The 24,036-nt window shown below is 51.5% G+C and overlaps 1 protein-coding gene across 1 annotated transcript in view; it reads left to right on the top strand.

The window, feature by feature from the left end:
- GRID1 (glutamate ionotropic receptor delta type subunit 1) overlaps positions 1-24,036 on the top strand; it is a 673,637-nt gene that overhangs the window by 395,431 nt on the left and 254,170 nt on the right. The window contains exon 5 of the mRNA XM_012788001.2: positions 20,039-20,092. Within this exon, the coding sequence (XP_012643455.1) occupies positions 20,039-20,092 (54 nt within the window). The remainder of the gene's footprint in view (positions 1-20,038; positions 20,093-24,036) is intronic.

Genomic DNA, 24,036 nt, shown 5'->3' with positions numbered 1-24,036 from the left:
GTCATGGCTCCACTAGGAAATCAGAGCATTGTTTTCATTTATAAAATTAAACTCCATTGAAAAACAAGTGTGAATCAAAATGAACTTACTAAACTGATCTTTAAACTGAGGGCCAGGAGAGAGAGTGTGTATTCATATCATTTTAAAACTCACTTATAATCAAATATTTTAAAATTTAATATCAAAATAATTCAATATAAATTATTGCAAGTTCACTTCTCTCAAGGTAGGGTGAAGTTCTTTTCTTGTATGTGTTCTGTAAGCTAGTTTTTAAAAAACTGTAGTTTTTCCAGTTTTCCTCAGCATAGACTTGGGAATAAGGAGTGATCTATATCCACTTCAACCAATTTCATTGCGTTTCATTCAGCGAAGCTCACTTCCATTTAACAGAGCTCTGGTGGCCTGCCATGTGCCCAGCACATAGAATTTGGGAGGCAGATAGGTGAAGAACAATTTCTTGAGGAAATAATATATGACACAAGAAGTATACATGTGTGCCTTTGGTCTGTCCGTCCATCCATTCATCCAGGCCAGGAAGTAGGGAAAAAGAGTAAGGAATCTGAACATTCTCCAATGTCCCCTAGAGACGGCAGAAGGAAGCTGGATCAGAACCCACCATGGAGAAGGACGAAATGTCCTTCCTACAGGGACCTTGGGGTGGGGGGTGCCAGCTGTATCCCAAGAGAGTATACGACAGAAATTCAAGAGGGGTCTGAGAATCATGGGCTCCAAGTCACCAAGGCAGGGCCCCCAGGCCTGACCCAGCCACCACCCCTGCAGTGAGGCCAGCACAAGCAGGGGAGGACGAGACCAGAGAAGCCGTGTCGGGACAGCGATCGGCTCCGAGGCCCCTCCACGCAAACACGGGCAGGAACCCACCGCTCACTCAGACGCCATCGGGGGACGGGTGCGTCAGGCACTGGGATGACAACAGTCAGTAAGACAGACCCTGTCCTCCCCCATGGACTTTGCAGTCTAGCATAGAAAGGACAAAGGAAGAGATCATCTTTATTAAGTGCCAGCTGTATGCCAGGTGCTTCGCATGCATCATGTTCGTAATGCTTCATAGCAACTTTATTTTGTGTATAAGGATAAAAAATCATGGGTCAGGCCAAGGTGTGCATCAGAGTTGGGGTGATACAGAGACATACATACACATTCTGACAGGCGGCCACATACCCCCTTTCACCAGAGTGACCTCAAATGCCTGTCAGCAGCTGGCCCTGGTGCTTGGAGTTCCTAAGGAACAAGTCTTCAGAGCAGTCCTGAAGTCCTGGGGTGGCCAGGGTCACGCCTGGAGAGGGGTGAGGGCTGAGTCTCTCTTCTGTTCTGGGGGAGACACCTTGGCATAGATGCCAAGAGTGTCTTGGGGAGACACCCACAGGCGGCAGATGGGGGTAGTTGCCCATGGACCTTTATATTTGACTGCAGATCTGGACTCATCACTTCAGGTTATAAAGGGACACTCAAGTTTGAAGGAAATAAAGACTGAGAAGTGGTAGGTATCGGTGAGCTGGGGAGCAGGCTGTGCTTTGAGTGTTAAGCAAGCCTGCTCGGCTGTTTTCCATGTGCTACACTGTGCCGCAACAGTACTGATAACTGGAAGCCTAGTTACAAAAAGATATAAAACCATAAATTCATTAAAACACAGTTACAATGTTAAGGGCCAAATAACTAAGAGCCAAATAACCAAAAGGGATCCTTATATCAGAAAAAATAGGTTAAAGGAAGCTCTTAACATCGAACTGTGCCCTGAGCTTCCTGGCAGGCAAGGCAACAAGCAGAATAGTATAGAATGTGTAGCCCTCAATGCTTACCACAAAGAAGAATACCAGTCTATTGGGAGAGAGGCTTCTATTTTTTATCTTCTTCTTTTTTTTTTTTTTTAGTTTTGTGCTTTTTTAGGAGGCATTTATCACACCAGTTTCTAGATAAGGGACACAGAACAACATAATGGATAGTGTCTTTGCTCGCAGTTTTACAAACAATGTAAATGTGATCAAATGGCTGCTGCTTATATCAGCTCTGGCTGAAAGCCAAAGGCATAAACAGTGTGATACTCTAGTTCAGCGTGAATTTTTCTGTGGAAAGCTGAAATGATATCATCCAGACTTGGAGCTTCCTAGGGATTTGACTTGGCACAAAGTAGAGCTTAAAAGCTTTAGAAGAATTAAAATTTGGTGTTTCTTAGGCTGTTTTTCTGGCTAGCTTCCACTTAATTTTTAAGATGTAGCTCCACTGTTGTCCATTTCAAGAAACCTTCGCTGACTCTCTGAGAGCGAGCTAGGGGCCCTACTATGCGCCACCATGGTGCCCTGCACACCCCTCTCCTCAGAGCCCGCACTTTATTATACCTGATTATGTGTCTGTGTTGAAGACGATGGACCCTGAAAAGTAGGCAGGATCTCAGTTCTGTTTGCATTTCCGGTTCACACCCTGGCACTGGCACATAGTAGGCCTTTACAGATATTGACTAGGCATGCCCAGAGTAGAGTAGTTCCTGGTGTAAGGCAAGATAGTTTGCAGAGAGGTTAGATTCCGAGCTTTGGCTCCAGATTCCCAGGTTCAAATTTAAGCCTCTACCACTGTCTAGCTCTGCTGCCTTGGACAAGTAAGAATCAGTCTGTGCCTCTGTTTACTCACCTGTAATATGGGGCTAGCAGCAGTGTCTACCTCAAAGACTTGCTGAGGCGATTAAGGGAGTTGCCATAGAGAACATATCGTGTGCAGTGCGTGGCACACAGAAATTGCCATGTAATTGGCTATCATTGGCTCTTTTGCCAGGGTTGTGGGCAGAGGGGCTGGGCTGTGGTCTGGGCTGGGCCTGGCACACAGCCACTTTGTGGTCACTCAAGAGCAGCCCCTGTGCCCAGGCTGCCGGTGTGCAGAGAACTGGGCTGACACTGTCTGCATACTGGCACTCGAGGCCACCTCCGTCTGGAGGTCGGGCACCCCCATGCGTCCTTCTCAGAGCCCTGTGTCCAGCCACACTGGGGCGGGTTTGTGGGAGGACATTCGTAATCCTTGGGTCAGGACTTCGTCTCTGAGGCTTTCCAGCCTTCGGGTGTGTCTCACCCTGCCGTGCTTGCCCTTGGAAGTCAACTGGGGAGTCTTTGAGTGCTAGCATACTTGACATCCTCTCCCAGCTCAGCCTCTGATTTCCCGTGAGACCCCGGTGAGTGATGCAGCACCTCCTGCGCCAGCTGTCCCGTCTTCAGAACAGAGGTGATGGTGGCACCCGTGATGCGTGGCTCTGTGGATTCAGTGGGGCAATCCATACAGAGTGGTTAGCTGGGACCTGCACGTGGTCACACGCAGTCAATGTTAAATGCTTTTGCTCTTGGCTTTGCAAACCCACTTCTCTGAAGTCTACACCTGGCATTTTTATCCATGATATGAACTCTCTTTAGAACTCATCTTTGTAAAAACAGCCAGGAAAACTCTGGAGGCTTTAGAGTTACAAAGTGGCTTTTTCCCAACCAAAGTCCCCGGGCCTTACCACGGGCAGGGATTGGTGCTCACTGACCTGCCCCCCGAGTGGCAGCAGTTCCCTGCACAGCCCCTGCCACCTGGCCCTCCAGTAGCAGGTGGGCTGCCTGGCCCTGGGCCGTGCCTGGCCAGTGACCCTGGCTGGTTGGACTGGCCTTCTGTCTGCCTGTGGCTCCTCACTGCCCTTTTCACACTAACCGCATTTTCTGCTCTGAAAGACACAGAGGTATTCGACAAAAAAGGGATTAGGAAAGGAAAGTTAAGTACTTTTCATCATATTTGTACAGATAGTGATGTGTAAAGTGGTTTTGTTGAGAAGAATGTACGATTCGTGCTGGGGCAATAAATGAGAAGCCAAACTCCTACAGTATAGTCCAGACCCTAGCTCTGATCCACAGCTGGCCTGGCGGTGTGTCACTGGAAAGCTGTTTATCTTTGTTGCATTTTTTGTGTGTTTCTAATCCCTGCAGGCTGGGGTCCTTCCAGTCCCTATTCTGGGACTCCCTGTGGGCGCATTGGACTCAGAGTAATTTATCCATGCATGTATTGTTATTTTTGAGGGCAGGGAGATGTTTTGCTCTTTCTTGGCTTCAGAGGATTTCAGTGGCCTCCTTCCTCCTTGAAATCTATGCAAACCTCCTCACCCTTCCAGACCCTCCATGAAGCCTCTCCTACTCTTCCAGCCTGCTCTCACTTCTCCCAGCAGAGGCCCCTTGAGACCGGTCACCCACCCACAGTCTCTCGCCCCCAAATCTGATTGCGGAAAGAGACAGTGTCCCTTGTGCCCCCACACTCACCGTCACTGAGGACAGCACACCTAGGAAGCACCCAGCCTGTATTTATGCTCAAGGAGCTCAGGTCCCCTGTTCTGTACATTTTTAAGTCATTCATCCTTCTAGAAAGATGTGTTGATCAAAGTGAGCCAGTATGTTTGAACTATTTCTTTGAACAGGCTATTATAAATCCCCAGCCCGCGTGCACATCCTGTTGATATAATGTCAGTCCTGAGGTTACTGATGGGTCCTCCCCTTCCCTTACCTTGGGTTGCCTGATGGATGTTCATTTAAATGGGCTATGGAATGAAGTTGTAGGATAAGAATCTGACATCCTTCCCCTGTACGAGTGATAAACAGAGCCAGAGCTCAAGACGGACTTGTGGGCTTGATCAAGAATTCCCTGTGAAGTCGTGCCTGTTCCACTGCTCGATTCCTAAGAACACACAGTCCCGAACAGCCTCAGCCTCAGGGCCTGCAGATTGGAGCAGAGAAGAGAGCTGTCCTCCTCTCATCCCAAAGCCTGGCCACAAGCCCCCCCTTCCCAAAGCTTATGAAAATAGGTTCTGTCCTAGTCCATTTTGTGCTTCTATCTCAGGTCTCTACTTGAGACCTGGTAGTTTATAAAGAGCAGAGATTTAATTCTTGTAATTCTGGAGGCTGGGAAGTCCAAGGTCAGGGGGCCCGCATGTGGAGAGGGCCTTTGTGCTGCATCACCCCCTGGCGGAAGGCAGGAGAGCCAGAGAGGGTGAGAGACAGCGAGAGCGAGAGGAAGAGCAAGAGGCTCTGAACACATCCTTTTGTAAGGACACTGCTCTTGCGATGTGGCATTAACCCACTCCTGAGGGCTGTGCTCCCCTGACCGGAATAACTCCTGTCAGCCCCCTCCCAACACGATTGCATCGGGGATTAAGTTTCCAACATGTGCTTTGTGGGGAACACTCAGACCATTGCAAGTTCTGTGTAAGAACTGTTAGAGTTGGGTTCTCAGCTAGCTTTCCAGACACAGTGCAGAAAACCAGTATTCCTTTTATTTCTGGTTTGGCCACTAACTTGCCCTCTTCTGCCAGCCCCAGCCCCTGCTGTGCCCCCTCCAGCCTCCTTCTATTTGTTAGCTCCAGGTAACTTAAGCAAGCCTGCTCTAGTCAGCTTCAGCAAAAGGAAAATGTATTGCCTTTTGGCTGACCTTGGATTTATGGACTTCTGATTGGTTAGACAGTTCTCATTGGTTGTCCCCATTTATTTCTCTCTCCTATAAACTATGCTGAAATGACAGTACAGGGTTAAGATGTTATAAACCCACAAGATCAAAGAGTTCATGAGAGGAGTCCACAGTGGACGAGAGCTTAGGGCCAGTTTTTGGGAAATGGGAAGTGGATGGAGGACGGACAGCTGTTCAGCAGATGTGAGGCTGTTCCAGCTTCAGTGCTGGATAATGAAGGTGCTGGGAAATGAGCTGCTTCCCGCCTCCGAGCTTCCGAGACCCTCAGCACCAGAGATCCCAGGAAGTGGGGGTGAGACACGTGGCAGAAAACCAGGGGAAATGAAGCAGAGATTTATGTGTTGGGTAGTGTGACCTTCGGCTTCTTTTTCTTATCTGCTCCAGAATACCAGTGGCTGGAGTGCACCCTTGAGACAGGGTATCGGAGGAATCTTTTCTGGAGAAAGTGAATAACTCTGGAGAAATGACTCCCCAGTGCTGGCACTGTGGAAGAGAGGGCTGTCTTCCAGTGCAAAGGCCAGGAAGCCCACCAACCCACAAGCTACAGCCTGCCCTTCAGTGAGCTTTGTCATGCCCTACTTCAAATATGATAGGACATTTAAGAAGCACTGTGCCTTTGAGGAATGTCTCTTATATGAAAGACAGAGGACAAAGTAAACATACAAAAGGGATCCGGGACAAACTGAACAATGTAGGGAAAAAGAGAAAACTTCAAAACCCTCTTATTGATAGTCTTAAAGAGATACAAACATACTGTACCCTTAAGGCATGAACAAGATACTATGGAAAAGAACAGAGGGCACAAAGTGGCAACTGAAGATAAACATGATAACTGAAACTTTAAAAATCCAGCTGAAATAAAGCAAAAAGGCAAAGAGGTACATAATAGGAGAGAAAAGTTGATAAAAATGCATGGCACAATTCAGGAAGTTCAATATTCTTCTAATAGAAATTCTAGGGAGAGAACAGAAAAAAATGGAAAAAGGCAAATATCAAAGAAATAAATAGGAAAATGTCTCAGAGCTAAAAGACACGTGTCTCCAGACTAAAGAGTCCTATAACCATTTAGCTCTTAGTCGAAGTAACTGAAAAGAACACCCACACCAAGGCATCAGGTTAGAGCAGGGAGCAAAGGGAGAGAAAAAGGAGGAAGAGGAGGAGGAGGAAGGGCAGGTGATGAGAAAAGAACAAGAATCAGCATGGCGTTAGGATGTTTAAGAGTAACACCAATGCTAGAAGATACTGGGGAAGTGCTGTTTCTGTGGAAAATTTAATATTAACGTATTCTGTACCAAGTGAAGCTATCAATCAACATATCAAAATAAAAAGAATCCATACATACAAGACTCAAAAATGTATATCCGATGCACCTTTTCTTAGGATGGGCTTCAGAAAAATAGAGTTAAAAACCCCAAAATGATAAAAGTAAGCCACAGCAGGTGCAGAGAATCCAACCACTGGAGCAGAAAGGCAAGTCTCAGACGGCCGCTGTCACCCAACTGGGGACCCGCGGGTCTATATAGCAGCAGGGGGAGCTGTGAGGGGTGGTCTCCAGGGCAGAGGGAAAATGAAAGCCTATTAACATGGGTGAGAATTTGCAAAAATATATTATGGGACTTGTACAAATAGCTACTAATCAAGGCAACTGTTAATGCAAGAAAAGCCAAAGTTATATAAGCAAAGAAATGATATAATCGTAGTCCACTATTTGGCTTAGTAACAAACAGTGTCATAACCAGGATAGAGTCAACACTTTTGATTTAATTTAAAAATTGTGATACAACTAAAATGGAAATATTGGGAACGGAAACAAAAGGGTGAGTGATTGGATGAGCGATTTAAATTCCTTGTACCACATCAGGAAGATATTAGATAGTGCTAATGTTTAAAATTGATCAACCAAGTATAGCAGAGTGAACTTGATTGATTATGATTAAGAAACATGGAAATAAATCTCAAGGAAATAGATGAAGGAGTTACAAGTGTTTGTCCCTGGGGAGCAGGACTAGGAGTGGCAGTAGGACCAGGGACTGCCATTTGTCAATAGAAGGCTTTTAATTCTGCTTTTTAAAAATTATGATTGAGCATAGGTTTATAAACTATTGTCTATAATTGTCACATTGTGCTTTGAAATTACTCAGTTTATTTTCCCTTTTAAAACATTTGATTATACTCTTATTGAGCACATTGGTCTTACTAGTGTTTAATATTCAAATTTAAAAAATAAATTTATTTTGCCTATTGTTTGTATTAAGTTTTAAAACAGAGTTAATAAGAAATAAAAGGAATTTCTTCAAATGGTACTGGGCAACTCACAGAGGTAGGCAGAATGCTGGATAGCTAGGCCCAGAAAACTGTGGGAGGCTGGATGGGCACAGAGACGGCCAGGATCACCCTCAGGTGACACTGTTTAAGATACCGTCATTGGACACAAGACTGCCTTTCTCACTGTGAATGATTTAGTGCTCTGGGCCACTCGCTCAAGATTCCAGGGATCCCTTAGGCTAAGCCTACGTCCTGTGCCGGCCTCTGAGGGCTGGAGAGAGGGACCTTGTCCCCGCTTTGCAACCACTGCAAGATGCACACAGTGGCATCTCCACAAATCAGGGGCTCTCTGATATTGAGTAACCAAAATCCTGGGAGTGTCTCTCACACCCTCCATGTGGGACACCCTTTCCCTCCCTCCCAAATCCCCAAGTTCCCCAAACCATGGGGAACCCACCTGCATGGCCTGCCCCACCCTAACCCTGTCTCCTGGGCCCCCAACGCCTGGAGCTGCCTTGCCCCGCTCTGCTCTTGTGTAACCTTAGCGTCTTACAAAAGTTCAATATGTGCCTTGAATAAAGAAAGCTAATAATCTGGGGAAATGCGTTTGATAAACACTGGGTTCAACCAAGTTTGATAAGTTTCTGTGAAAAGAGTTTTCTTTTAGTGGGCTTTGTGATTCTGGAGGTGGGGTGTAAATGTGCTGCATCTCAAACTTTCTGACCACAGATTTCCTTCTTGTTATAAGAAACTTTTAGCATCTTCTAAGACCCATCCATTCCATGGAACACAATCTGGGGACTCCCGATTTACAGCAGGGCGAGAACCAGGCCCCGCTGCCTGGCAGAAGGCGCTGCGCATTGGGACCTGGCCGCGTTTCAGGGAATAACTCCTGCCGCGTGCTATGGATCCGCCCCCTTGGATTTTAAGCCACAGCAGGACCAAGGGTGGAGATGCCTCGTGTGCACTTTGAACTTGCAGCCAAGTGGTCCTCAGGCCAGACAGTGCTCATCTGCCCCAGCAGGTGGCGGGCGGAGTGCAGCCCGACACAGTGTGAGCCTGAGAAACCCCTGAGAAAGTGTGCGTGGGCTCAAGGGCTTCTCCACAGGGCCGGGCTGCCCTCCCTGGAAGGCAGAGCAGAACACACACTTCCTGTCCTAACTTGCAGGGCAGGAAGAGGTTCCCGAGGGGTCTGACCCTTTGCAGAGAGCAGTGACCTGAGAGGGCAGGGCTGGACAAGCGGGTGACGGTTTAGTCAGTACCCTCAGGGAAGAAAGCGAAGTTCTAACGGAGGGCAGTAGAGAAATAGTCACTGCTACAGGTGAGGGGAACAGATACATGTGTCCTTATATTATGCAAATTATGTTTTCTGTACCATACATTATCCGTGAGTTTAGAAATCTTCACGGCTAATTTTGCCCAACTGATTTTGCCTCATCGTGTGAAATCCTCGTTCACAGCACGTGAAGATGTGACTCCACGCCTGTCCCCACAGACCTAATGCCCTTTCTCACCTCTAGCCTTCTGCAAACTGTCTCCTTAGAAGCCCTGTGTTCACAGTTTCTCTCCAATGCCAGGTGCTTGGTGCTGGCCATAGGGCTGGGGTGGGGCAGGTGGTGACACCCGGAGGACTAAGCTGATGCACATTTGGTTCCTGATTCTGTTTCTACCTCCTCTGGGAGCAAATGCAGAGCTGTGTGGCTTTACTGGGGGGCCCAGAAAGCTTTGGGCAAAACTAAGCTCGTGGCCGAATCAGGTCTAGAACTCAGCTGCATGGGGCTTTGTGCTTGGAGAGACGCAGTCTTACTGATTGTAAAGCAGTTTATACTGTGGACTCTAAAGAAAATAGATTTCTTCTCCCACACTCTCTTTTTGCTAAATTTGCAATTTTCTCTCCTCCTTTGTGCCCAAGACCTCAGAGCCCACTATGGCCTCTTCATCATTTTCCCCGGGGCCAGAGTCCTAAGCTAAGCATCAACGTGGCCCAGGTGAGCAGCTGTTTATGCCCCAGCTGTCCCCGCTGCCCACTCCTATCCCCACTTTCTCATGTCACAAATTAGGGACGTGTTTCCTGACAGTTCCTGGGCCAGGAGCTCCTCCCCAGCACCCCGAGGAGGAAGAAGCTCTTGTCTCCAGAACTGAATAGCAGGTATTTTTCTTTCTGTTTCATTCTCTAAAAGTCAGGCTCATAAAAAAGAATACAAATTACACTCAACAGCTCTTATCAGCTCGGTAAAGAATAGCTACTTTCAACTTTATTGCTTTAAAAAGAATTCACATCTTCCATCTTTTAAAAACAATTTGGGTTGAGGAAAGGAATTAGATCCAAGTGCAGAAGCGGCTTGCCTGAGCGCTATTTGAAGGGGTCGTGGAATTAACCTTGAACGCAGATGCTTTAGTTGAGTAGCGAGGCAGTGTAGCTCTCCTCCCAGTGGACATCCCTGCGGGTCAGGGTCCCTGGGGCTGACAGCTGCACCAGGAGGGGAGGGACTCTTCTGTCCCAAACAGCCCCTACACCTCCCTTCAGCAGCATCTGGTGCTGTGGTTTCCCAGAGCTGGCCCTTGGATGCGGGCAGCGGCTTCTCAGGCTCCAGCATGAATGCGGAAATACCCGTGGGAGGGAGAAGAAAACGTTTCTAATCAGTTTTGAACTTAGCTTTGCTTGTATATGAAAATCGCTTGAAGCTGGAGCTGAACAGCAAAGTGTATGAGAAATGGCTTGGCAGCCGCCGCCTGCCACCCAAGGGCTGTGTCCCCTGCCCTCGGGGGACCGAGTCATGAGATTGTTCACAGCCCACACTGCAGAGGCTGGCAGCTGCTTTCGCCAAAGCAGAGTGGGCATAAATAATCTCACAAGTGATTTGTTCTAGTGAACATCTAGGTCCTCGAAAGGAATCGTGTGACGGCATCCCCGGGGCCAAGGGCCTGAAGGCCTCACTCCTCCGTGAGACAAAATCGGGTAGAAAAGCCGGCTGCTCTCGTCTCCCATCAGCACACAGCCTGGGTGTCTGCAAGAGTGAGAACACGGGGGGCCTTCTTTGGCTTCTTCGCCCTCCAGGTGGCAGGGAAATTATGGGCCATTGATTAAAATCCAAGTATCCATCAGCCAATACTCATCGGCACTGCCTGGCTTCACTTCTCCGAGTTGATCTTATTAAACAGATCGTGCCTGCGAGCAGACTGCATTTCATTTTTCTGCTGATATTAACGTTTCTTCATAAATTGTCCACATGTAGCATATTCTCACTTTTTATTATAGTAAATTGCACTTCCTGCACAGCCCTGGAACCTGCCTCTATTTCATCTAAAGGATCCACAAATGATCTGTAATGAATCTTCATCCCCGGAGGCTGTGAACTGGCGCTCCTGCCGTCTGTGTGCACGCGAGAAAGGCTGCTCGGACTCACTGTTTATCTCAGGCTTGGTCAACAGCGAGGCCCGAGGCCCGGGAGGTCTAATGATGGGCTAGGAATTGTTCACGTCTGTCAGATTTTTATGTGAATTAGAAAGCATAATGCTTGCTTTCTTGCTTTTTTTTCCCATAGCAACATAATACTTTTTCTGAGATCCTAGCCAATGTAAAAAAAAAAAAAAAAATCCAATGCCGAACACTCTTTCTCTAGTATTACAGTTATATCTTTTTAAATGCCATTGATTGACCAAACTAGTCCAGAACTTACTGTGTTGTTAAGCATGATGTATAGGAACTTGTACCAGGAGGATCGGCACATGGCACAGAAGAAGAAACAATTGTGTCCCGGTGGAAAAGCTCTGAATTTGATCATGTTTCCATCAGCTCCCAAAGGTCATTGCATCTTGCATTTATTCATTTTCAAGTTCACTTTGTTTTATTCTCAGGTTCTCTCCAATGTGTAGAAAAAAGGATGTTATTTTCAAATACAGGCAGTGTTCACTTTGCATGGCATAGTGTTAACCAAAAATCAAGGGGGCAATCAAGTCCATGCAAAGTGAGGACACAGGTCCTCTACGCGCAGGTTTTGGTTATCATGGTACTGTGCCAAGCAAAGACCGTCTGTAAGTCAATATTTTCGCAGTACTAGGGTTCCCACTCATGTGCCCAGCCTTCCTCCTACTCGGCACAAGGGAAATATGCAGGAGTGTGAATCACCCATTCATTCATTCCATAGCCACATTTTGGACATCACTGTCTGCTAGGTGTTGTGTTCCACAAGTGGCCCGTGGTAATCACAGCAGGCTTTGGACCTCAGGGAAGTCACTTCCTAGTGAGGGACAAGAGGCTGCTTACCATATGCAGAAATCCTTTGGCAACCGGAGGTCTACCTGACCCAGGAGCTCTGGAGGGGGGTGGCAGGAAACTCTGGGAGCCTGGACCAGACTCTGCAGAAGACCCCGCAGCTCCCAGGCCCCACTCTGCAGGCACTGCCGTCGGCTGCACTGCCTCTGTCTCGGCTGTTGCGTTCGCGCTGAACCTATGGCAAGTGCTGAGAAGGAGCTTTGTGTTCTCTGCGTCCCCACGTTGGTGGGATGTAGTAGAAGGCACGTGGGTTACACCTGAAAGGCGTGCTTACACTGACTTGCTGGGAGACTTTGGGCAAGTCCTTCAACCTTTTGGAGCCTTGGTTTCCCCATCTGTGGGCGGCAAATCAGAGCCTCTTTTGGCAGGCTGTTGTAAGGCCTCAGGGAGGGAGCGTGTGTAGAGGGCTTGCTTAGCGCAGGGTCTGGGCTGGAGGAGGCGTCTTTTAAGTGCCAGCACTTGCCCCTAGCCTATGACCAGCCCACAACCAGCCTGGAGCTCTAGCCTTTCCCAGCTGGCACCTCCCCTGAGCTCCCGGACACAGGCTCAGTTTTCTCTCAACAAAAAGGGCCTCTTAGGATCCCCCAGAGCCATGGTTTAGAGCTCACAGGGCACATTCTGTTCCCCTTTCCCAGGTGGCATTGCTGGAGCTGGGATTGACTGCCTGGTATCCACCGTCCTTCAGCCCCTCCCCCCCCAGTGCTACACTGCCTTTCCCTGTGCCCAGGTTGTGTGCTTCCTGTCCCTGCCAAGGGCGGGGGCTCTGGGCTTCAGGGGAGCTCCAGAAGAGAGACAGGTGAGGTGGGAACAGGTGACTTATACTTGGTCAGGAGGGCCTGGCTCCTGGGAAGGGCCTGAGAGGAGATGCTGGGAACGAGACCTGCTGGGTCCAAATTTCCCAGTGGGATCTGGGAGTAAGGATGGGGCTGAGGCGGGAGCCGTGGGAAACTTGGACCTTCAGGACAGGACAGTTTTCCAGGGGAAGGCAAGGCCCAGAGAGGTTTCAGAGACAAGGCGGGAGCAAACAGAGACAAGGCGGGAGCAAACAGGGGAAGCAGCTGGGCCAGCGTCTTGGGCTCTTTTCCCAAGAAGGCAGGCCCTGGGAAGCACAGGACAGCCCAAGACGGTCAGTGGTAACTGCTCTTGATGCATTTCCTCGTGGCTCTGGAAACAGCTTCTGAACCTTGGGCCTCCTGGTGGCTGTGTGGTTGATCCCCTTATAAATGGGCTCCTCAAACCATCCATCATCTTGCAATGCAGCCAGCTACTCTCTTTCTTTGCAAATGGAGAGGCTTGTTCCTAAATAGCGTTTTGTTGCAAAGGCAGCAGTGGGTCTTTAAAGTTAGCTCAGGATCTGTCCTTGGGAAAATGCCAGGCCCTGGGCTCCATGGAGGGAATGTTCTCAAATGTTAGAGTTGGGGTTTTAAAAAGATGCTAATTGCTGACAAGCTTTCATTATCGTTGGGGGGGTGTGTGCCTAGATAAGTGGCCAACAATTAACACATACATAAATAATTGGTGACATTTGCACTTTGTAAAATAAATCCTCAACAATGTTGCTGTAAGGCTTCTGCCTGGAGGTTTTTCCACCCCATGTACTATTCCGTTAGGCCAAGATCAAGTGAAGCAGGCTCGTACTTAAGAAATGAGAGTGGAAGAATGGTCTCAGGATTATGAACAGTTAACCTGGAGAAGGAGGCACTCGTGCTCATAATGGTGTTTTCTCAGGTATGGGCACAGAGAGCATTTTGTTCCCATTATCAGGGGCCAGGGTCAGGCCCAAAGTTACATACTTTTCTGGACTGTCATTTGAGTCTTTCGGGAGCAGCGTGACTGAGGGAAAAAACACAGGCTTTGGGGAGAGTTGGACCTGTGTTCAAATCCAGCCTCTGCTGAGTACTGGCTAAGGGACCCACTGCAAGATATGCATCTAGATCAAGGTCTCGGGCCCCTGTCTGGGGAGCGGGAGTGAGCACAGCGCCTGACTTGTTGGGTTCCTGGGCGTAAATGAGGCTTGTGGCTGTGAAGTGGAGGCGATGTTGTATCTAAGTGTCGATAGGTGCTCGAGGAGGGTGATTAATAAAAGCAGGCTCTTGTCACCTTTGGCAATGGCTTCAGCTTGGTCCTTCATGAAAGGCCATGAACAGAGGAAAGGGGCCCAGGCTGGAGGTGACTCCTCTGAGGCACTCAGCACCCCGTCCTCTCTGCTGCCTTGTAGGGGGGTCCTGGAGCTGATCCTGACCACCACGTGGCCCCCAGCCCCCAACCAGGCGAGCGGCCCTCCCACCTGCCATTCTCGTAGCGTTCAGTGGCTGCTTTCCGTCCAAAGCCGGTCTGGGAGCTGGGAGATGGTGCTTGGCCTGCATCTATTTCCCTATGAAAACTGTGAGATTACGGTGGCCAGAGCAGGGCCCACATGTCCTCTGGCACGCAGGGGTCCACAGGATGGCATGTGGGTGTCCAGTGTCACTCACACCCCAGCTCTGTGGATGCCATCGGGAAAAGGCACCCGAGGTTCAGACTGGGCTTGCCGCTCACAGACGAGGAGACACAGTCCCCTGCGCGCGTGGCCTCCCCAGGCCTGGGAGTGTCAGCCGTCCTCAGCTTCCCCTAGCCGCATCTGCCGAAGACGGCGCGCTTTTCTCTGCAGTGGAATGCGGGTGTCAGTATGTGTATGGCCACGAGTCAGCGCGGGTGTGGACATGCAGTGATGCCTTTCACTACTGGCTGGTGCCTCCACCCTCCCACCCGGTTCATGGGCCAGTCACCACCGCCAGCATCTGCCACCTCCTCTGTTCCAAAGGGCCTAGAAGAGAAGTCAGCTTGGCCCTTTGGAAGTTCCCAGTTTTTCAGCTCTTCTCCCTAGTTCTCTGTTTGCCACTTTACGACAGGGCGCAGGAGCGGCAGGCGGGCTCTGAGGGTTTGGTGAGGCCTTGCAGGATTCACAGCAACTGAGCGAAGCTGTTGACATCGGGCCACCGCAGCCAACCCTTTGGGCTGATTGAGACCTAGTTCCCAGCCAGGGGAGCCGCCACCACCCGCCTCACTTTACTTTGAGGGTTGTCCCCCAGCCACGGTGCCCAGCTCCAGGAGAGAAGCTCAGCTGCAGGGAACGAGCCGCCCCACCTGCTGAGGGCCAGTGACTGGGACCCAGACACAGGACCTGCCCTTGCTTGTCTGTTGGGTCGGCACTTCCCTGCAGACACCATAGTCTGTGGACCCACACCATGGCCAGGATAGGGGAACGTGCTACGTTGTGCTGCCTTGAAGGGTCTCTGGGCTCATGGAGGAGGTGGTCTTACCACTTGGCAAGGCTGTATTTACAGCTGGTCTTTGTGCCACTGGTGGCTCTATGGTGGCAGAGACGAAGCTCATGGTCACTCCCCATCCAGGAGAGTTAGGACAGCTTCTCAGAGCCGGGGGGGGCCTGTCTGTGGGAGGGAGGAAGGAAGGAAGGATGGATTGTGCACTGGGCCACTTTCACAAGGGACATGTGGAGAAGGGGTGGGGAGGAGCTCCGCACAAACTGATCATCTCTGGTGACCTTCCTGGCTGGAAGCGTCACATGTAATTTCATTTTATTTTAACAATAGCTGCAGGTGGGAGGTGTTTGTCTGAAGTTGGGTTCCAGGAAGCAAACTTTGAGATGAGGATTTGGGTGACAATGATTTATTAAGAGTTAGGGGAATTAAAGACAGCAGACGTGTGCAGATTTGGAACAGGAAGCCAAGCGAGGCGACTTTGGCTCTGTCCTACAGAGGAATTTTGGAAACAGCGGGGAGCGCACTAGGAGAAGTCCCCATCAGGCAGCAAGGCAGCTGGGACCTGTGTTCATGGCACCCTCCGTCCTTGGTTAGGGTGTAAATTCTCAGATGGCCTGAGTGCCAAGCAGGGCTCCGACAGGCCGAGTCGGGGTGTTGGCTGCCAGGCATGAACACACATGGGGCGTCAGTGAACTCTCCCAGGATTCCAGGGGGCATGGACAGAGCATCTGTGGCAACTGCTGCCATTCCAATGCCTGATGGGTGTGGAAACGGCAGCTCGGAGAGGTGGAACAGCTCGCCCAGGAGCGCCCAGCTGAGCAGTGGCAGGCCTGGGAGAGCACTCTGCCTGCCTGCAGGACTCTGCACACTGTCCTCACCCTGCAGACAAAAGGGGGGACTTGCCACTACCTGGGGATGCAGCTGGGAGCAGAGGGGACGGGACATCGTGCGCTGGACTGAGAACATTTAGGGCTCTTCCCGCAGAGCTGGCAGCTCTCCAGTAACCGTGGGGCGGAGAGGGGTGGTGTTCTCACTGAGTCTGCTGCAGCTACTCCTTCTCCCCGTCTATCTCAGGCTCTGCGTGAGTTGCACCCTCTGGAAAAGGCTGCAGTCAAGCGCTATTTATCTCCATGGGGTGGAAACAGGCTTAACAAATTAGCTGATGCTTAATTGGTGAGGAAAAGTAGGGCAGGAAAGTTGGCCAGTTGTCCTGTGGGGTTTTCTGATCAGTTCTCTCTACCAATATCTTCCCTGCGTGAGTCTGACATGAGGTGGGAACACGCCTTAGGGTAGCCGGGCTCCCACCTGCTCCCTGGGATCTCCTGGCAACCGAGGTCGTCTGCAGTGTTGGCTTCTGCAGGGACAAGCGGAGGGCCTCCCACACACAAGTGTACCTGCACCTTCAGGCAGGTACGTCATGGCACGGTGCTGACGCAGGGCTCCCAGCCGCTGAGGCTGAGTCAGGGGCAGAGCTCGGAAACGACACAAGGTCTAAGGCACATCGCCATCATGAGTGGATTAGGATCCATGCAGGTGGGGGGCCTGCGGCACAAGCTCCCTGGGAGGTTCTTATGTGCAGCCAGACTTGAGAATGCCAGTGCATGACGCAGCCTCACCCCTCACCTGGGGTCGGCCTGCGTGCTGACACTCAGGTACCCGTGTGCCACTGTGGCAAGGCACTGCCCACCTTCTGCTCAGGCACTTCCTGTGATGGGACCTTGCTGATCCTGACGCAGCCTGTTCCATCTTGAACTACGTGGAGATTCAGAAAGTTCTTTCCTGCACTGAGGTGGTGTCTGCTTCCCAGACTGTTGGAGCCATTGGTTCTCAATCAGCTCTCAGAGGCTGCACAGGGAGACTTCAATCTCGCTTGCACATGCCGGTGTTTAAAGACACCCGTACTGTCCCAGCCTCTATGCCTCCTTGGTCACTTTAACTGGCAGTTGGTTCAGGCCGCCCCACCCCCATGACTGGGCTCCTTCATCAAGTGGGGTGACCACTCAGATCAACCCCTTCCACCTGCTTCCTTTCCATGAACCTTTAGTCTTTACTCAAGGGTTTTGCTTTCAAATTGTATTTCCCTGTGTGCGCTTCTGATACTGGAAGCCAAGCACAGGGCTTTGAGTTCAGCCTTGTTAAATGCATCTCTTTAGATTCAGTTTGGTGTTCCAGCATCTGAGATGTCACGACATCCTCCCAGTTCGGTATCATGTGCAGACTTGAAAGAGTGTCACTAGTGTCCTTCACGCGAGTGTCAAGGAAAGGCTGAACTGCTGGGAGTCGAGGTGAGCCGAGCCCAGGGCCGTGCTCAGAGCGTTCTCAGACCACCCAGCGCCCTGGGCCTTCCTGGGTTTCTGAAGTCGTGTGCGCGATCTGCGTGTGGAGGGGGAGGGGCTCTGGGCTGGTGGCCGGGACAGCGCCCTCCGTGCCTCCCATCTCCACCGGACCAAGGGCTCCTCCGAGAGCCTCTGGCTCTTGAGTCCTCGCAGCTTCTCTGGAGAGAGCCCGGTTCACTGAGAGTGTAGACTGGGGCAGAAAGTGTCTTCAGGACCGGCTGCTGGGGCGCACAGGGGACGGCCCCGCAGCTGCTGGCGGAGGCGCGCAGGGAGCCGCCAGGGAGTTTGGGCCCACGGCCTGTATCCTGGGCAGAGAGGATCCGCGCCGCGGCGGGCTCAGGAAGCACGAGGGAGGGCTCGAGGAGTGTCCCCAGGTACTAGCTAGGATGCGAGTGAGGCTAGATCCCTGACAGGGTGGAAACGGCCAACTTCCCGTCACTGCTTCCGGGAAAAGCCCAGCACGGGTGTGGGTGTGCGGTGTTTTCCTCTTCCCGAGACTGAGAGCTTAAAGTAGGTCACGTGCCCTGGCGGAGAGGGAGGGGCAGGTGCTGTCTTCACCTTGCAGATGAGATTAAACGACAGCGAGGGGGAGCAGTGCTTGTCCAGTCCACACTCCCGCCCGTTGGTCTTCACAGGGGCTGGTGCCCCCCGTCCCTCGGCCCCGACAAGGCCCAGGGATGCCCCTGCGCCCACCCGTGGTTTCCTGCGGGGTGTGGTCTGTGAAGGACTTGGGTGCTAGAGCTCACCGGGGCACCCCCGCGGCCTCCATTCGCACGTGCCTGTGTTCGCCAGCACACCTGTGCCCTGAGAGCAGTGAGGTCCCACAGCACCGTGCGCGGTGCCTGCATTCGGGCCGGGCCCTGCTCGGCCACGTGCCTGTGTTCGCCAGCACGCCTGTCCCCTGAGAGCAGTGAGGGCCCACAGTACCGTGTGCGGTGCCTGCGTGTGGGCCTCACGCCGCGGCCGGGCCCTGCTCGGCCACGTGCCTGTGTTCGCCAGCACACCTGTCCCCTGAGAGCGGTGAGGGCCCAGCACCGTGCGCGGTGCCTGCGTGGGGGCCTCACGCCGCGGGCCGGGCCCTGGGCTGTCTGGGTCGCTGGGGCGGGCCCTAACACCGCCGTGCTCCTGTTAGGAATGAGCCAGAGCTCTGTGTACCTACGAGGAAAGATACATTCTGACATTGATAAATCAAAAATGAGGGCTTTAACTTGATGTGTGTGCCATGGTCTGATTTTAATAAAAACCCCTGTCAGATATCCCTCCGCAGTCACGTACTTGCAGATGTGACTGTGAAAGGTCCCGGAAGGGGACAACTCAAAAAACCCCTGGGCGGCGCGAATTTAAAGGGATACGTGAGGAATTTTCACTAAGTTTTTTAAATGAGGAGGGATTATGGGATGGTTTTGAGCATTTTTACTTTTCTGTATTTTTTTCCAGTGAAAAGAGTAATAAAGATTACATTACAAAATACAAGGGAAACAGGAAGACCATAATCTGATAGCACTCCGCTCTCTCTCAGGCTGGTAGAGGCCTGGCACAGTGCCTCGGCTCAGCAAGCGCTTGGCACATGCTCGCTGGGCGTATTCTTACGGGACATGCTTGAAAACCATCAGTCCCTTCCAATTCTTCCAGTCTATTGCCTTTCCAATTAAAGGAGGGACCAAGCACTCATAAACACATACAGGAGACAAAATAATTAACTGGGTCCTGCCTGCCTTGGCCTCCTACTTCATATAGTCAACAATATTTATTGAACAGTTACTATGTGCTGCTTATGGTGTGAGGTTATGGGTCACAGCTGTGACCCTGACCTGATGGAGCCCCCAGCCTCCTAGAGGAGACAGACAATAAGAAATAAACTGATAACCATCCCAGCACAAGCATGGCAAGTGCTAGAAAGAAACAGAACAAAGCAGAGGGAATGTTAGGGCGCGACCACTGCCTGGGAGCTGAAAGAGCCCAGTTCTGTGGGTCCTCAAGACCTGAGGACTGGGAGCTGCTGTCTTCCTGGGTGCCACTCAGCATGGCTGGCCTGGAGTAGCCACCATAAATCCCTCATTCCAGTTTCCTGATTCTGCAGCCTCAGGCCGTGATGGGCCTCCTCCCAGAAGCGCACCTGCAGAAAGGGGTTTGCAGGCCTTCTTGGGGAGGGAGGCTGTGTCCGCACCTGTGGCCCCGTGCCGCTCTGGGCCGGTGCAGGAGCGCATGGCGCTATGGCGGGAAATGAGGTGTCTGTGTTCAGATGATGCTTCTTGTGGCTCAGGCAGCCAGAGCAGGCCCCAGGGGGACAGCGTGTTTTGTGAGGAAAAAATCCTCCGAGAACAATATTCATCAAGCCCTGTCTTGGCATCATCTTGCATGTCTGCCAGCGTCTGTCTTGCTTCCGTTCATGTTCATTCTTTTTCTCTCCGCAGGCTGTGGAGACCAACCTGGCTTCCAAGGACAGCCACTGGGTCTTTGTGAACGAGGTAAGAGTCCCAGCATGGTGGGGGGCGCGGCATGGAGTGAGCCCCTGTCCCCGGGGAAGCTCAGGGCGACCCTCTCAGGGCCTGTTCTGACGTGGGGGCTGGCGGGAAGCCTGGGGCTGCACCCTGCCCAGGCACGAGGTCAGGGCGTTGGGCTTGACCTTCTAGGATGCTCCCCTGGAGCAGGTGGGAACCAGGGGAAGGAGCGAGACCTTAGTGCACGAGGATGACCCAAGGCTGGGCAGTGGTGTGAGGTGTGAGGTGTGTGGGGCGAGGCCAGGCAGCCACTGGGGGCCAGGAGTGGAAGAAGTCAGGGCAGGTGACAAAGTGGGCTGCAGAGGGGCTGGGGCGAGACCGCATTTCATGCAGGATGTTAAGGGTGTGTGCGAGGGTTATGTGAGTGTGTGAGAGTAAGCAAGCGTGCGTGTGTGGAGGGTGTGCACATGTGTGAGTGTATCGGTATGTGTGAGTGTGTGGATGAGTTGTATGTGTAGGAGTGTGCATGTGTGGGTGTGCGTGTATGTGTGTGTATACCAGTTTGATTATTTGTGTGTGAGTTTTATGTGTGTGATGATATGTATGTGGGTTTGCATGTGAGTGTGCATGTGTGTGTGAGTGGGTATGCGTTTGCATGTGTGTGCATATATGTGTGTGAGCGTACGTGAGGGTGTGTATGTGTGAGTGTATGTGAGTGTATACATGTGAGTGTGTGTATGTGTGTTTGAGTGTTTGTGTGGGATTGTGTTACATGTGAGTTGAATGTGCATGTGTGTGAGTGTGCATGTGTGTGTGCAGCCAGTGCAGGCGAGGTTCAGTGCACCCATTCCAAGGAGAGTGAACAGGAAGTCTCCCCCAGGCCTGGCCATCCCTCGGGTTTGGCCCCGGTAGGAGCGGGAACACGAGGTGTGCTGGGGCCCCGTCTGCTCTTTAGTACTTGCACCCTGCCCGGCCCTGGCCTCCTCCACGCTGCAGGCGTGCACAGCAGTGGCTGTGACCACGCGCCCCCACTATCCTGAAGAATCCCCTCTGCCTACATGTCTGTTCAGGAGCACCAGCCAGGCCAGCCGCGGTGACCCCAGTGCCAGCACGCAGAGCTGACTCGGGGGCATTCCTGGCATGTGCTTTCATCAGGGCTGTGGCCTTCAGCTGCTCCAAATTAGCTGATCAATTTCTAATGGCTTTATTCTGGGAGACGCAAGGTTTATTCTGTAGGTAATTTATTCTTTTATGATGTCTGTTTCTTCATTAGTTCAGTGCTAATATGGCTGAAATAGTCCTGGGTGGCTTACTTTAATAATTGTACAGGTAGTATCAGTAACCACTTGCAAGTCCACTTTTCATTGTTTTCTTCCATGAATTCACATCTTATTAGCTCCATGTCCTCAGAGGCCAGTTGGGTCGTGCGTGGGAACCGTCCATTTATCGAGGGGTGTGATGGTTGTGCTGGTAATTACAAAGGACACAACAACCTCCCCCCTGTTCTTTGGAGTCTGCTTGAGGCCCCCTTGATCCTTAGAAAGTTTTGATTCTCTGGGCTTTGCTGACTTCTCTACAGTTTCTTCAAAATCCAATTTCCTTTGTTCCAGAGAAAGGATGCATCTCTTGTGTCCCTTAAGCCAAATATCTAGTGTTGGTTTTACTTTTTTGATGACTCATCCAAATTGAATGCCAGTGTCTCTCTGTTGCCAGTCTTCAAACCAGTGCTCCGCGTTCACATTCCTAATGAGTCTCCTTTTCTGAATCCCTGCCCGCCCCAGGCTACCCTGTTTCTCCTGACTCCTTTAGGATTGAAGTTACTTCAGACTGACCAGTGGGAGATGCCCACGGCATTCCATACTGGTAGGGACACTGGCATTTTGGGGCAGCTGGAACCCAGGGCTCAGTGTCACCAGCAGAGTCAGATGTGAGGTGCACCTGTCAGAGCCACCCAGGAGCAGCCTCACCCGAGAGGGTGACTCTGTGCCACAGTGAGCAGCAGGGCCCCTTGGGCTGTCCCGGCAGCCCACACTGACCGTGCGAGTATCCTGAGCTCCAGGAAGCGCCGGCGCCTCCTTTCCTGGCTTCCTCTTCTGTGAGGGGGATCTTCCCCTTGAGTGGCAAGGGACAACAGCTGATGTTTCTTAGTCACCTGTTCTATGCCAGGCACTTGTCAGTGCATTTGCTGCCTGGCTTAGTCCTCATCAACAACCCTGTAGGCAGTTATTGTCATCCTCATTTTACAGATGGGGAAACAGAGGCCCCAGAAGATAAATCACTTGCCCAAGGTCATGCAGCTGTTAAATGGTGCATCTGGGATTCTATGGAAGACTGCCTGGTTCCAAAACCCTCTTCACCAAATGACACCATAATGCAATGACCTTGGCAAAGATCCTTAACTCATGATCACTGTCTGATTCAGTAAAGCTGGTCTGCGGGGCTCAGGTATGACACTGACGGGAACACTGTTGGGCTGGCCCTGGTGCCGGCTCACGAATGTTCCTGAAGTGTGCAGTCTGAAGATAGGGCCTCCCATCAAGCTCCTGCCCGTGGACTCAGTGCAGCCTGGTGATGACTGAGGTGTTCTCCAAGTCACACGTGGCCTGTCCTTAGGAGCCAGCTGCATGTGGGACCACTGTTGCCGCAGGGCACCTCACACTCTCCTTACAGTGTTGCGTCATTTCAGGCTGCGCACATTTCTTAAGCTATGAAGTGTGGAGTACCAGACAAGCACTAGTAGTTTCTCAGTCACTTTGGGCTGGTCATATATGATGACTCTGGATGAAATAAAGAAAAAAAACTCAGAGTTGCAGCAGACATTTGGTGGCTCACTTTCTGGTGTGGCCTCCAGAATCCAGCCGCTACACCGAGTCCTTGTCTTCCTACTTCTTGAAGGAGCTCTCCACTTCTCTGGAGGAACTTCAGTCCCTCAAAGGCAGGCCCATGTCTCCTCCCCACCCCCACCACGTTCGTCTTTGGGCCTCCAGGTGGCCCCCGGCCTGCCCTCTGCTCCCTCCTTCCTTACAGCCTCTGCCCTTCAGTGTCCTCCCCTGTATCTGCCTTGCGCAGTGCATTTTCCTGGATTCCAGATAAACTCGCACGGGCACATGTTTTTGTTTGCTTTCCCCATGCAGCGGTTTTCTGGGTGAGTATCGGTGTTGCATATTCCAGACCTGTGTTATCTGGAGAAGGAGTTGGCTACAGAGGGTGGCTGGTGGGTCTGTGAGCCCCACTGACAGTCCTGCGGGTCTCTGGACACCTCTGTGGGGACACAGGCAAGCAGATGCATTCTCAGGTATAAAGTATATTCTCACTGATTGATTAAGTTACAAGTTACCTTAGAGGAAGGCGGGGAATTCAAAAGAACTTGTGGAAAACAAAATGAACCATTGGTCATGGTGGCCTCTAGACTGTGGGTCCCCTGAGGGCACGGTCAGCTCCAGCTCACCACCGAACCCGCAATGCCTTGTGCAAAGAACAGATTCCTAACAGGCTTGGCTGAAGGCCGGTCGATGGACACGGAGTAGAGCGAGCTGCATTGACAGGCACTTCCCCATCTGCCTCAGAGCAAAGACAAAGGCAACTATTGAGACCAGAGTCCTGGAGACAGAGGGGACTGCTCTGGGCCGTTCATCAGAAGCTGCCAGTGCAAGGCCAGTCAGACTCAACTCTGGGCGAGCTGCGCGGCTCTATCACCTTTGTCAGCTGGGGCGGGGCGCGTCTTCCCTGTGCCGCCTTCAGCACGTCCCAGGGCAGCCACGGCCCTGCTGGTCCCGTGACCCACAGGTGTCCTCGCGCTGGGCGGAGTCTGGCTGCGGAGGACAGTGCCCTCCCCACGGGGCCCTGCATCTGGGCGGGAGACACGTGCCTCATCGTGTGAGTCTGGCCCCTTGAGAATTCTTTTATGGAACATGCAGCGCGACTCTCCAGCCTCTTGAAGAACCAATGGTGACAGGGACGGAAGTGCTCTC

Source organism: Microcebus murinus, chromosome 14 (genome assembly GCF_040939455.1).
Source record: "Microcebus murinus isolate Inina chromosome 14, M.murinus_Inina_mat1.0, whole genome shotgun sequence".
Taxonomy (NCBI): domain Eukaryota; kingdom Metazoa; phylum Chordata; class Mammalia; order Primates; family Cheirogaleidae; genus Microcebus; species Microcebus murinus.
Note: the sequence above shows the minus strand (reverse complement) of the source record. Positions and strands in the feature narration are given on the sequence as shown.